Source organism: Paralichthys olivaceus, chromosome 7 (genome assembly GCF_024713975.1).
Source record: "Paralichthys olivaceus isolate ysfri-2021 chromosome 7, ASM2471397v2, whole genome shotgun sequence".
In the NCBI taxonomy this organism is placed as follows: Eukaryota; Metazoa; Chordata; class Actinopteri; order Pleuronectiformes; family Paralichthyidae; genus Paralichthys; species Paralichthys olivaceus.
This window is the reverse complement of record NC_091099.1, coordinates 10,731,808-10,745,988: the sequence shown is the minus strand read 5'-3', so window position 1 is coordinate 10,745,988 and position 14,181 is coordinate 10,731,808. Positions and strand designations below refer to the sequence as shown.

The following is a 14,181-nucleotide window of genomic DNA, read 5'->3' as shown; positions in this document are numbered from 1 at the left end:
AGCACAAACTCTTCACATGTCAGAGAAAGACAAACAGCATATGGAGTAAATACACTCAGGCCTCTGGATACACACACACTTGGTCTTTTCTTTCTTTCAGTCAAGGGCAGGATGTTTCTGTGTGTCCTCTGTACAGGGCTGCTCCTATGAAGCATTAAGTGTAAATAATGTCAATCCGTGCTGGGCCCCATTAGAAAGGTGCACAACAGGTTTGACTCAGTCAAGCATCACAGTCTAAGGGTTGAAGGTTGTCAAGTGTCCAGTTTTCCTACTCTACAAAAAATGCTGCACTGTTGTACAGACAAAATGTAAAACATTCAATTTTACTTGGATAATCAAGCCTAGAATAAAGAAAAAATAAGTAAAAGTATTGTAAAGTAATAATAATAATAATTACTATTAATTGATTTATATACTTACATCTAAACATAAAAATTTCAATAAACTGAAATGTATATTACAATCAAAGGTCCAGTGTATAAGATTTAGGTGAAAGTGATCTATTGGCAGAACCTGAATATGAAATAATCTGAGTGATGTTTCATGTAAATTGTATAAATTGTTGTTTTCTTTACCCGAGAACGAGACCTTTATATTTAAATACTTAAGATTTACATTGTGTCCTCTCTACGGAGGCCGCCATGTTTTTTACAGTGGTCCAAACCTGATGAGAACATTGATAATATATTCTTGTTTGTGGTAAATAAGCTGGAGGAGGTTGCTACGGAATTTTCCCTTAACTTTTACTGCCAGCCCCCCTGGTTACATGTCACCAGAGTGAGTGGGAGGAAACAGCAAATACCGAACTATTCTGCAAAATTCACAGAGCTAGTGGGTGATGAGGTTTCAAAAACGAGCAGAAAAGAAAAAAAATGTGCGTATAGACGCAGACGAAGATGCCAATTTGGAAATACAAGATTTGAGCACTTTTGGTGTCGATCGATTTTCATCCAGAAATTATGCTAAGCTAACTTGTGCTTTAGGTGAGTATAGTATCTAACTGTCAGCAAGAAGGCAAACAAGCATTATGCTTCTGTACAGTTAATATGTGTTAACATATTACCAGAGGTTGTTTTCTCAGCTCTGTGTGCACTATGTAGTACAGACATCTATATAACATTTACATTGTGGGAAAAAAATGGTGTATGCAAATGTTTACACACACAGTTACTAATGTAAATAGGGTGAGCAAGACCTACCTGTCTAGACAAGAAGATCATGACTAGAGAACAAACAGCAGCTTTGAATTGTCATGGTTGTTTCTCTTCTGTCCTCTGCTGAGGACATAACTATCTGAAACAGTCTAAAAGAAAATAAGCGTGATTAATTATGAATAAAACACTTTTTTTAACTTAATGTCTAAACTCTACTCCAAATCAAAGCTGCATTAGGCAAAGTTATACACATGAAACTCCTCAGTTAAATGTAAACCTCACAAGCCTTACAATAAGAACAAGTTTCAGGGAGGGGGATTCTAATGAAAGACTTCTTTATGTGTATGCCCCTGAAATACTCGTGTTAGGCTTGTTTGAATGGAGTATGAAAATGATGAAATCACTGTTACAAATAAAATATATATAGATATATTGGTGTACTATAAATAATGGGATATTTTACGATTCCAATGGATCCATACAAACTGATATGAAGACATGTTACATGTTCAGTATATGTAAGTATAATGTAGCTGTAATATTTCACCTATGAGTAGTCACTGTCGCAGTATTTACTATACAGAAGCAACATGAATCATATTTGTGGCCACTAAACAATCCATGCAGGGTAACACTGGTGGTGACAATGACTGGCTCCAACAAGCCCTGAGGCATGATGGGACGACTGCCATGAAGCTGACTCTCTTTGAACATATCCGGATGAAGAAACTCACTCACTTCTCCCAATGAAACGTGACACCAACAATACTGTATTCATTTGAATTGCTGACACCATCCTGAAAACCTCTGTGCAAAGAAACACCCACAGAGTACATGACAGGTGAAAGCAGAGATTTTCTAAATGTGATTAAAAACATCAACAATCACGTTATCCTGACGTAAGCATGTCTGTTCAGAGGAAGGTAAATTGCACGAATCACAAAGAAAATAAATTTAAGACATATCATTATATGTGTGTGTGTGTGTTCAATATACTTATATGTATTCATTGTATGTTCTTTACATCAACAAGGTGGGAGTTTTTGTGGTCAGTCAAACATCCTTGAAATGCCTCTTCAATTCCATCACGTTCTAATGATAAAACAGATCAATACCGGTGGCTGCTTATGAAATGAAAATTGGCAAATGAGCACATCAGCTGCTGAACATATAGATCAACGCCCTGGTTTTTTTCTCACCAGCGCTGTAATGAACGGCCACGCATCTGTGCTCGCTGATCTCACTGCTTGGCTTAGCACTGCTACCTTGGTGATCTAATTCTGGCAGATGATGTGATCTTCAGGGATAACGTGTTACACTGATCCAGCTCGATCCGACTACCACTGTCAGACAAGACTGTTGCATGTGCTGTATTTGTATGTTAATCAGTGTGTATGTGCTGAGGAGTATTGGGGTGAAACAGGCATCGCATGAAAAACAACATTCCATGTTTCTTCTGTTTCTTTATCGATAATCAATGGATTGAAGCATCTTCAGAGCAGAATGCATTAACTGTGCTATTATACCTGACCATACCAAAATGTGTTTTCACATAACATAGCAAAAAAAATATAACACAAACCTTAGGTTTTAGATAAATTATTATTGGTTTTCAAATGTATTTAATACAACTTTCACTATAACACATCCTTTAGCGAAAGGAAATTCACAGATTTTAAAATGTAATAATTAACACATCTAAATATTTGTATTTGGTGCAGGATTTGTTAAATTTTATTTGTGTCATCAAAAACCTGGAACAATAACACAAATGTATGAAGGATCGATTTCATCTGATTTGTTGCTCAAGCACAAGGTTGATCAAGTCCTCCATTCATTAAGAATCCATTAAAAGACGAATAAGCTGCTGTTCCAAGCTGTGAAACTCCCCGTCAGGCAGAAGATACCGCTCAATGATGTCCATCACATCTTTTTCAGTGCTGAGCTCATAGTCCTTCTTGTTCTTGAACGGTAAATGTCCAGCCAGCTCACACAGAGCAACATTGAACGCAGAATCTTCTTTGGCACCGAAGCAGAGCATTCTGGGCCACACACAGATACGAACACCTTTTCTCAGACAGACATTTGTTTCGTCCTGTATCCGTTCACAGGGAGGACATCCTCTGGTCAAGAATAAGTTGTGAGCGACATTTCCATCAACCAAGAAATCCGTCACTTCACAAATGGCTCTGGCAACTTTCTCCACCTCCTCTGTTTCAGCATAAAACACAAAACCTGCTGGAAAGTCCAACAAGCGATAAAAACCCTTGTCAGGAACCAATGGCCTGAGCAGCATTGATTCTATCTTCAGCTCATGGTCCATGTAATAGCCATGTAGGTGTAAATGGTTGACTGACGCAAATGCTCCCAGACTGTTGAAACCCATGCGAAAGCCAGTGTCGGCGCTCAGGAGCACAGATTCGATACCGCCCTGGATGGCAAATCTCGTCAGAACCTGCGGTAAACAGCGCGATGGATCTGGAACAAAGAGACAATGCCCAAACTCCAGTGGACTGACGTTGACCATCACGACCATCCTGCTCTGCTGGTGCAAAGCTGAGCCTGCCTCTGTGTTCTTTATCATCTCAAATATAATTTCCTCTGGATTTATTTTGTTAAAATGAAACTGTTTGGCGTTAAACTCCTGCTTAATGCTCAGTATCTCCTGAGGCTTTCTTTTCTCTGTACCTCTTTGAATATTCAACTGTGCCACGTAGCTGTGTGACCCCGGCATAATGCGTGTTTGTAAATCACCCAGATTGTAGCGAAAAAGTCCCCTCTCCATCCTGTCGCTCCAGCCGGCTTGGATGACAGCGTCAAACTTGGCTGACGGACTCTTTTCACTGCTTCGATGCACATCTGTAACAAAGTCCTGGTCGGTGTAAACAAACTGGAGCGACATGGTTGGATCTGCTGATGAGACACAGGAATAAGACTTGAAGGTCTTTGAGAAGGTGGAAACAATCTGAATAGTTAGTTAAACTTTTCAGTTAATCACTAATTGATTAATTTACAAAGTGGCAGCTCTAAAATCAGTTATACAGTAATACACCACATGTTATTTTACTCAGATCTCCATTGTATGGATGTCATAGACCTCAAACACTGGTACAGAATGAAGAAAAGAAAAGAATATCAGAAGTCTTATAAAAACTAAGTACACAGTACAGGCCTCAAATGGATTTGTCAGAAAGGTAACAAGTTGAAGAACAACACATTTTAATGCTCACACGTGGAGCAAACATTTAATAAGCTGTAAAAAAAATAAACAACATCAAGAAAATATGATCCATGAATGAATCAATGAAAATCAGAGACACGTGTTAACATTTCTACTGTGACGCGGAAGACGCCATGACACAAACACGAGCTCATTTAACTGTGAACTCACCTTTAGGTTTTGTCATCGTCTTGAAACAGACGGGAGTTAAATACCTTGTTTTAAAAAGCTACAACAACATGAAGAGGACACAGGTCACAAGCTACTTCCTAGCACCGGTTCGCCTTCTTCTTCTGCTGCTGCTGCTGTTGCTTTCTCTTCTTCTTGTGTTTTTACGGGTTGGCAAACCAGCTTATAGGCGCATTACCGCCACCCTCTGAACGGGAGTGTTGGGTGTTTGCCTATTTCATGATTATCATTTAATACTGTGATGGGTAATGACTTTCTCTCCTCTGCTCCTCTCACCAGTTCCTACTTAGAATTGCCCACTTTTGAATTCTGTACAAATGTCTCCCGTTGTCATTTAAATGTCAGTGTTCTTGCCTGTATGATTATTTCTGCTTTGCTTAATGGTACGTGTAATGTCGATTAACAATAATTTTGCCAATATATCTGCTTTCTCACTGCCCATAGCAGTGAATATCTGCGGATATTTGCAAATACCCATAGTACAGTTCCTTCTTCTTCCTCCTCTGTTGTAGCAGTTATTCCAGTGGTTGCATTACTGCCAACCTCAATAAGCCATGTTTTTCTGAGTTGGTGCACCTGTTGACTTACTTTCCCCCCCAGTATATTCTTCACTTCTCTTCCCCTCATCCAGTCTTTTTATTTCCCCCATCGTGTCCTCACTTTCTGAACTGCTTGTTACTGTTTATACTATAAGGATATAGGAACTCTTATCTCCTGTTTTCTACATTGCCTTATTCATATTGGATTGTCTCCCCCCTGTGTCCTGAAGCGTGTACTGCAAAGGAAGTTCAAGTGCCCAGGATATCTATTTGATATCTGGCTTCCAGTAAAATATTGTTTGTTATTGCCAACTCACTCCTTCCAAAGTTTTATAAGGCAGCAGATTAAAAGCTTGAATATTTATAAGAGTAGTCTACATGTTGATTCTTCTGTAGCTTTGACCCATTGCTATTATTGTAATGGATGATAATTTGCTTATTGTCTGCGCATATAACACACCCACCCCCAATTAAACACAAATGTATTTACAAAGTATCTAAAGTGTAAAGTCATATGGTAAATGCCATGTGAGCAATATTTAACTGTTAAGCCACTTTCCAGTTTTTCCTGGGCTGACTGTCACAGGCTAACTTTAAAAGCATGAGCAGTTGGCCAATCAGGCATCATGGTTATTTTAGCCCCTGCATGCCTTTGCAGATAAAGCAGAGAGTAACAGGCAGAGCTGTGCACGTCTGCCACAGATTTTCTCGGCTCACCACAGTTGATGCATTTAAACTGAAGCAGCTGGATTTTACATCACGTCACATTTCTCATACATTATTACGGACAAGTGAGAGAAAGGATGGAATCAAACAACAATCAAGTAAGTGGTACAGTTGTGTTGCTTGTAGGAAATAGCTTGTTGGAATAGTACAGAAAGAGCCGAGGGCCCCTCTGAATGATGTTTTCTTTGGTGATTTTTCAATGTTTCTTAGTAGTTTGAAACTTATTAGAGCTTTGAAAGTTGTAGTTTTATCTGAGCAGCTGGCCGCCTACTCCGTCATGCCTGTAGTTATTTTTAACACCATCAAAAGTTTCTGTTACAACACATCACACTCACCAGAGTAACACAGCCCACATCGTCTGTCTAAAACATCAATGTCAGATCTGTCAAAATGTCAGTAAAATGAAATATGTAGAGCAAATTTTTATAACGTGGTCATAAACTACAAACAACCAAATAGAAACAATGGGGGGGGGGGGGGGGGGGGGGGGGGGGGGGGGTTAAATATCGCCCTGTTTATGTATGCATGCATCTCTTTCCCTTTTTTCTTCTTCTTTCTGATAGCTTTGTTCCTTTCTTTTTTGTAGACGGGAAAGAAAAGCGAGGATAAAGCTCACACTCTAAATATAAATATGACACCAGACACTAATGCAGAGCACGCAGCAGGAGCTTCCCAGTCACCCTCCTCACTCATTGTCCAAGGTATGTCACACAATCCTCCTCTCACTTTGTAGCCTTGTATATATCAATGCTTTGCTTTGAGTTGAAATCAAAACATGCTAAAATGTTGGATTATTGTGTTGCCTAATTGTTACCAAGTGTCTAGAATACATTTTTTGTCCCTTGTTATTTCTACTTATACAGTTTTTGATTTTTCAGTATAAACAATTATTTTATGTTAATAACAAATAAAACTATATATTCACATTTTGGTATAGATTCAAATAACAGATTGTCACAATGTAAATAATTTAAACATTTATATAGATTAATTTGACTTAACAATACTCATATATATTATTAAAAACAATTATTTACCGCTTATCTGATCTTCATACCAGGTTCGTCTGACACGTCTGAAAGGAACAGAGAACCCAACCCTCAGGTCCCATCTGGTCCTGTGACAGAGAAGGAAAATGCTATTAAGCCATCACTCCAGATAACTTTTAGCACATTCACTGTCAAGGATGGTGAAGATATGAAAGTAGAAATCCCAGTGTTTGGTCAACCAGCACCCAAGATTGAATGGAAAAGAAATGGTGTTGCAGTTAAAGAGACATCGAGGCTCCAGGTTTCAGCTACACCCTCATTAGCAGTTCTTCATATCAGACATGCTGCCAGGGAGCACTCTGGTCAATACTTAGTCACAGCGAGCAACAGCGCTGGAGAATTCACAGGAGAAATCAGTGTGGTTGTTCTTGAAAAGCCGGATCCGCCCAGAGGTCCTGTGAGGATTGATGAAGTCAGTTCTGACTACGCTACCATCTCATGGGAGCCACCTGAATACACAGGAGGATGTCAGCTAGACAACTACATAGTGGAGAAACGTGGAACTACAAGTACAGAGTGGCAGACCGTGTCAGCGACCACAGTAAGAACTACAATCAAAGTCACCAAGCTGAAGACAGGAAGTGAATACCAATTTAGAGTGTTTGCAGAAAATAGGTACGGAAAGAGTACGGCAATCACCTCTCCTATTGTAATTGCACAATATCCATTTAGTGTGCCCAATGCTCCTGGGACTCCCTTTGTGTCCACCGTGACAAAGTACAGCATGGTTGTTGAATGGCAGCCCCCAAACAAAGATGGAGGCAGCCCCATCATCGGCTATCACCTTGAACGCAAAGAGAAGAACAGCATTTTATGGACCAAGCTGAACAAGTTTGTTATAACCGATGCTCGCTTCAAAACAAGCGGCCTGGAAGAGGGCATTGAGTATGAATTCAGGGTCTTTGCTGAGAACATTGCTGGACTCAGCTCATCGAGCAAGATATCTGAATGTTATGTGGCGAGAGACCCCTGTGATCCACCTGGAAAGCCTGACGCTGTTGTCATTACGAGAGAGAACGTCACACTTCAGTGGGAAAAACCCAAGTACGATGGTGGAAGCACCATCACAGGCTATGTTGTTGAAAAGAAGGACCTCCCAGATGGCAGATGGATGAAGGCAAACTTCACTAATGTTAATGAGAATCAGTTCACAGTTACAGGTCTGACAGGAGGCCAAAGTTATGAGTTCAGAGTAACTGCCAAGAATGGAGCCGGTGTTTGGAGCCCACCTTCAGAAGTTGTAACCATCATCGCTCAGGATGTTATTGAAGCACCCACAGCATATATTGATCCTAAGTTCAAGAGTACTACCGTCATTCAGGCGGGTGAGACGTTCATTATTGAGGCTGATTACTTTGGGAAGCCCCTTCCTGAGGTACTGTGGCTCAAAGACAGAAAAGAAATTGACAAAGTTACACCGAGAATGGAGGTCAAAAACACCCTCACTCACACAACTCTTACTGTCAGGGACTGTACACGAGGGGATGGGGGCCAGTTTTTACTGAGCCTTATTAACATTGGTGGAACTACGTCACTGCCAATTAATGTGAAGGTCCTGGACAGACCTGGTCCTCCTGATGGATCTTTGAGAGTGAAAGTTATCAGTGCAGATAAGTGTAATCTTCACTGGAACCTCCCTTTAAATGATGGCGGTGCCTGTGTTTCCCACTACATCATTGAAAAGAGGGAGACCAGTCGTGTTACATGGACAGGGGTTGATGCTCATGTTGAAGCTGTCAGTTACAAAGTAACAAAACTGGTGCCTGGAAAAGAATACATATTCAGAATTGCTGCAGTGAATAAATTTGGTGTTGGTGAATTTTTGGAATCAGACCCCTTCATTGCACAAAACCCATTTAAAACCCCTAGTGCACCATCTACTCCTACAGTGAGCGCAGTGACTGGTGACTCTGTAGCGCTAACATGGGAAAGGCCAGAGAGCGATGGAGGCTCAGAGATTGATGGCTACATCTTGGAGAAATGTGACAAAGAAGGTGTCAGGTGGACTAAATGCAACAAGAGAAGGCTAAACGACTTCCGTTTCCGTTGCACAGGGCTCACTGAGGGACATTACTATCAATTCAGAGTATCGGCAGAAAATGCAGCTGGTGTGGGTGCACCCAGTGAGCCAAGTGAGTATATAAAAGTCTGTGAAGCTACTTACCCACCTGGTCCCCCTACCAACCCTAAAGTGACAGACTATTCCAGCAATACTGTATCTCTGACTTGGTCAAAGCCCATCTATGATGGTGGTGCAGTCATCAGTGGATTTATAGTTGAAATTAAAGAAACAGGAGAGGATGAGTGGATTACATTCACAGGTGTAGATGAAACAAACTACACAGTGAAGAGACTGAGAGAAAATGCAGAGTATAATTTTCGTATACGAGCGATTAATGCTGCTGGAATTGGAGAGCCTGTGGATCTACCTGGGTCAGTGAAAGCAGCTGAAAAACTGGAGGCACCTGACATTGAGCTGGACACCACCTTGAGGAAGATTGTGAACATCCGAGCCTGTTCCACCTTACGCCTCCATGTCACCATCAAAGGGAGGCCAGAGCCTGAGGTTAAATGGTCGAAGGAAGATGGATCTCTCAGTGAGCGTGCTCAAATTGAGGTTACAAGCTCCTTCACAGTGCTATTGATTGAGAATGTCAACAGAAATGACTCAGGAAAGTATGTGTTGACCGCTGTAAACTGCAGTGGCTCTAAATCAGCTTTCATCAACGTTAGAGTTTTGGACTCTCCCAGTGCCCCTACAAACCTAGAGGTGAAAGATGTAAAGAGAGACTCTGTGTCCATCTCCTGGGAGGCACCTCTCATTGATGGAGGATCAAAGATTTCACACTACATCATAGAGAAGCGTGAGGAAGCTAGAAAGGCCTTCACAAGCGTTTGTAGCAATTGTGTCAGGAACTCATACAAGATCGACAATCTCCAGGAAGGTTTCTTTTATTATTTCCGTGTGTTGGCTGTGAACGAATTTGGAACTGGACAACCAGTAGCAACCACTGAGGCTGTTAAAACATCTGAGGCTCCTCTGACTCCAGGTAAAATCACTATCAGTGATGTCACTTGCAATAATGTGACACTCTCTTGGGAGAAACCTGACCATGATGGAGGAAGCAAAATTACATGTTATACTGTAGAAATGCAAGCAAAGGGAGATGACACATGGACAATATGTTCAGAGAGTAAAGCACTGGAAGTGACAATTAATGGGCTGACAAAAGGAAAGGAATACTTCTTTAGAGTGAGTGCTTTAAATGAAAAGGGAAAAAGTGAACCAAAGTATTTGTTGGCGCCTGTTACCGTTAAGGATACTAGTGCTGGGCCCATTATTAATTTGCTGTCCAACACTTTCAGTGTGAAGGCAGGCAATGATTTTAAGATTGATGTTCCATTCAAGGGTGTTCCAGCACCAACAGCATCCTGGAAAAAAGATGGCAATGCATTGAAAGAGACGAGCAGGGTAAATGTACACACATCTGACACATCATCTCAGATCATTATCAAAGATGCCTCCAAAATAGATGTGGGTGTGTATGAAGTGACTCTGTCCAATTCTGTTGGAAACACGTCTGCTGAAATTGTGGTTAATGTCTTTGAAAGACCTGGACCACCAAGTGACCTTAGTGTAGATGAGGTGAGTGCTGACTTTGTGTCTTTTTCATGGCAGCCCCCACGTTATACTGGTGGATGTGAAATCACGAATTATGTTGTTAAGAAGAGAGATACAGGCAGCACAATATGGCAGACTGTTTCAGCTACAGTTGCAAGAACATCAATCAAAATCGCCCGTCTGACACAAGGTACTGAATATCAGTTTTGTGTTGCTGCAGAGAATCGCTATGGCAAGAGCATGTTTATTGAATCTGAACCTGTTGTTGCCCAGTATCCCTTCAAGCCCCCTGGTCCACCAACTGACCTCCATGTTGTGCAGGCCTCAAAGTCTGTAATGGTCATTGCTTGGAACAATCCAGATAGTGATGGCGGCAGCCCTATCATGGGGTATCATATTGAATGCAAAGATCAAAGCAGTATTCTGTGGACAAAGTTAAACAGAAGCCTGGTGAGTGAGAAACAGTTCAAGGTAACGAGTGTTGAGGAGGGCCTGATATACGAGTTTCGGGTCTGTGCTGAGAATATGGCAGGTATTGGACCCTGCAGTAAGACATCTGATCCTGTTGCAGCAAGAGACCAGTGCGATCCCCCACAGAACCTCACAGTCACCAACATAAGCAACAGCTCAGTTTCCCTCTCATGGGATAAACCAGAATACGACGGTGGAGCGAAAATAACTGCTTACATTGTTGAGCGTAAAGAGCTGCCAGAGAGTTGTTGGCTAAAGTGCAATTTCACTAATTTACTGGAAACCTCTTTGGAAGTGACTGGCCTCACAGAGGGTGAACAATATGATTTCCGTGTGATTGCAAAGAATTCAGCTGAACTCTTCAGTGCACCCTCAGAAACCACAGGACCTGTTACTGTACAGCATGATGTAGAACCACCCAAAATTATCTTGGATGACAAACTGAGACAGGTGGTGATTGTCAAAGCAGGAGACCTCCTAAGAATAGATGCTGAAATCGCTGGTCGCCCAAATCCTACAGTGTTTTGGTTGAAGAATGGTAGAAATATTAGCACGAAGGGAAGGATTGAGATGACTGCAACAAAGACGCATACCTCTCTTCTCATCCGAGAAAGTGTTAGGAAAGACTCTGGACAATATACTTTGACCCTACAGAATACAGGTGGTACCACATCTAAAGCTATCACTTGTAAGGTCCTGGACAGGCCAGGCCCACCTGCTGGACCTCTGGAGGTTTCTGGACTTTCAGCAGAGAAATGCACCCTGTCATGGGAACCCCCTCATGAGAATGGTGGTGCTGAGATCATGTACTACATTGTTGAGAAGTGTGAAACCAGCCGTGTTGCCTGGACTCTTGTGTACGGTGACATGATGGCAACAACTTGTAAGATAACCAAGCTGCTCAAAGGAAATGAATACCTTTTTCGAGTGAGGGCAGTGAATAAATATGGGGAGGGTGAGACTTTGGAAAGTGAGCCCATCAAGGCTGTGGATCCCTTTAACGTCCCATCTGCCCCAATGGATGTTGAGGTTACAAGTGCAACTATTGAGGCTATGACCATCTGCTGGAAGAGACCAAACTCTGATGGTGGTAGCCGCATCAGTGGTTACATCATTGAGAGGAGAGAGAAGCAGGGTGTTCGCTGGGTAAGAGTCAACAAAAAACCAGTCTATGACTTACGAGTCAAAGCCTCTGGTCTGCATGAGGGATGTGAGTATGAATTCAGAGTCTTTGCTGAGAATGCTGGAGGGATAAGTGAACCCAGTGTCCCGTGCCCACTAACCGTGGCAGAGGATCCAAAGTTTCTACCTTCACCTCCAGCAAAGCCCATCATAGTTGATTCATCCAGGTCCTCGATCAGTCTGTCATGGAACAAGCCTTTGTTTGATGGTGGAGCAGCAGTTACAGGGTATAAAGTTGAGTTCAGAAAATCAACAGAAGAAGACTGGACTGTTGGTGTTCCTAACACAGATAAAACAGAGTTTACAATAACTGGACTCACATCAGGGACAGAATATATTTTTATTGTCAGATCCATGAATAAGATTGGCATCAGTGAGCCAAGTCCTGAAACAGAGCCTCAAATAGCTGTTGAGAGAGAGGAAGAGCCAAGGTTTGACATTAGCAACGAGATGAGGAAGACCCTACTTGTTAGAGATGGCAGCTCCTTCACTTTGACTGTGCCTTTCACAGGCAAACCTGTTCCCAGTGTGTTATGGGACAAAGCAGATGTCGATCTCAGAGTCAGGGGACTCATACACACCACCAATGGCCTCACCTCTGTCACAGTGGAACAAGCAACACGTGACGATTCTGGCAAGTACATAGTCAAACTGCAAAATGCGGCTGGATCTGCCTCTTTAGCCCTGAGTGTGAGGGTTTTAGATTCCCCTGGTCCACCAACTCATATAATAGTCAAGGATGTGACCAAAACCTCTGCCACTGTTACCTGGGACATCCCTGAGAATGAGGGAGGAGCTCCTGTCAAGAACTACTATGTGGACATGCGGGACATCAGTAGACAAGGGTGGACAAGACTCACTGACAAATGCTGTCGACTGTCCTATAAGGTGTCTGACCTAGAGGAGGGAGGAATCTACTTCTTCAGAATCACTGGGGAAAATGAGTATGGGATTGGTGTCCCAGCTGAGACCAAGGAGGGAACGAAAATGACAGGTACAATCTAGGAATAATAAACACATATTATAACAATTGTGGTTTGTATTGGAAATGAAAAGATTTATGATTTAAGATAGGATTATATTGTCTAATTACAGTAAGATATAAAATATGAAGATGTATGCAGTAAGCACTATATCTTTAAACATTATTCTACTTACTGTATGAAGTGTAATTCTGTTTTATGTTTGTTTGTTTCAGATACAACAGATTGGGAGACAAATCCAGGAGCTTAGCTTGTCTCTATCCTGGGGCTGAGGTAGCCATCTCCAGATCTCTACTTCAAGATCATAATCTATATCTCACTTACAAAACATTCATTTTTGTTCTATCCCCAATATATATTTATTTTTTCATTTAGAAAATGCTCTTTGAATTAATACATTACCATAAACTGCTGTTTTGTAGGTAAAAATATATATATTTTAATGTTTGTATGAATTATTGACTTTGCTGAATTGTATTCATAGAAAAAAGATGCAATGAATACCTTTTTGTTTCTGCTGCAAACAAGAGCAAAAAATACTCTACCTGCTGAGATTAAACATGCTATTTCTGTACTGATTTTAAATCCCTATTATAATCTCTGTGTGAATTCATTTTTCGTTGGTTTTTTGGTTAATTTTATTGTTGTGTTTCCTTTTTGTCAAACGCTTTGTAACTTTGTTAAGAAAAGTGTTATAAAAAAGAATATCCGTATTTCTTTCCATTTCTGTCATTTCAGTTGCTAACATGATCACAAAGAGTTGCAACAACTTATTTTCATAAGGTATCATGACTTGTTTGCTTGCTGTCTTTTCTGTCTCTCACACACACCAAACACGATTTATGAACAATAATGGAGAAATAATAAGGTCAAACTAAATTGTGAAAATTCAAATAAATGATGGAATGTGAGATACTTTAGTTTTGAGGTATCTTTACTGTACTTGAGCAGTGCATATACATATGTGTGTGTGTGTGTATTTAGAGAGAGAGAGATTTTCACTTCACTTTTGTTTGTAACTAATATGATATTATATAATATAACTA

The 14,181-nt window shown here is 41.0% G+C and overlaps 2 protein-coding genes across 3 annotated transcripts; one reads left to right on the top strand and one right to left on the bottom strand.

Moving 5' to 3' along the window:
* Positions 1-2,597: 2,597 nt before the first annotated feature.
* On the bottom strand, positions 2,598-4,697 carry gdpgp1 (GDP-D-glucose phosphorylase 1). Of its 2 annotated transcripts, none has more exons than XM_020078684.2 (2): positions 4,546-4,697; positions 2,598-4,067 (listed from the first exon to the last, which is right to left on the bottom strand). In XM_020078684.2, the coding sequence occupies exons 1-2, from the start codon at positions 4,559-4,561 to the stop codon at positions 2,992-2,994; spliced, it is 1,092 nt and encodes a 363-aa protein (XP_019934243.2). In that variant the 5' UTR covers positions 4,562-4,697; the 3' UTR covers positions 2,598-2,991. The 2 variants fall into 2 exon arrangements, with proteins under 2 accessions (XP_019934243.2, XP_019934244.2); XM_020078685.2 differs by having other exon boundaries at positions 2,598-4,064.
* A 1,071-nt stretch (positions 4,698-5,768) lies between these two features.
* On the top strand, positions 5,769-14,055 carry LOC109623926 (titin-like). The gene is made up of 4 exons (XM_020078387.2): positions 5,769-5,926; positions 6,415-6,529; positions 6,889-13,146; positions 13,351-14,055. The coding sequence occupies exons 1-4, from the start codon at positions 5,906-5,908 to the stop codon at positions 13,383-13,385; spliced, it is 6,429 nt and encodes a 2,142-aa protein (XP_019933946.2). The 5' UTR covers positions 5,769-5,905; the 3' UTR covers positions 13,386-14,055.
* The last annotated feature ends 126 nt before the right edge of the window (positions 14,056-14,181 follow it).

Excerpts from the sequence above, each read along its gene's own strand:
- LOC109623926 (XM_020078387.2), top strand. The coding sequence starts at position 5,906 with ATGGAATCAAACAACAATCAA. Across the intron at positions 6,530-6,888 it reads CTCCTCACTCATTGTCCAAG|GTTCGTCTGACACGTCTGAA; the intron begins GTATGTCACACA and ends TCTTCATACCAG. Across the intron at positions 13,147-13,350 it reads GGAGGGAACGAAAATGACAG|ATACAACAGATTGGGAGACA; the intron begins GTACAATCTAGG and ends TGTTTGTTTCAG.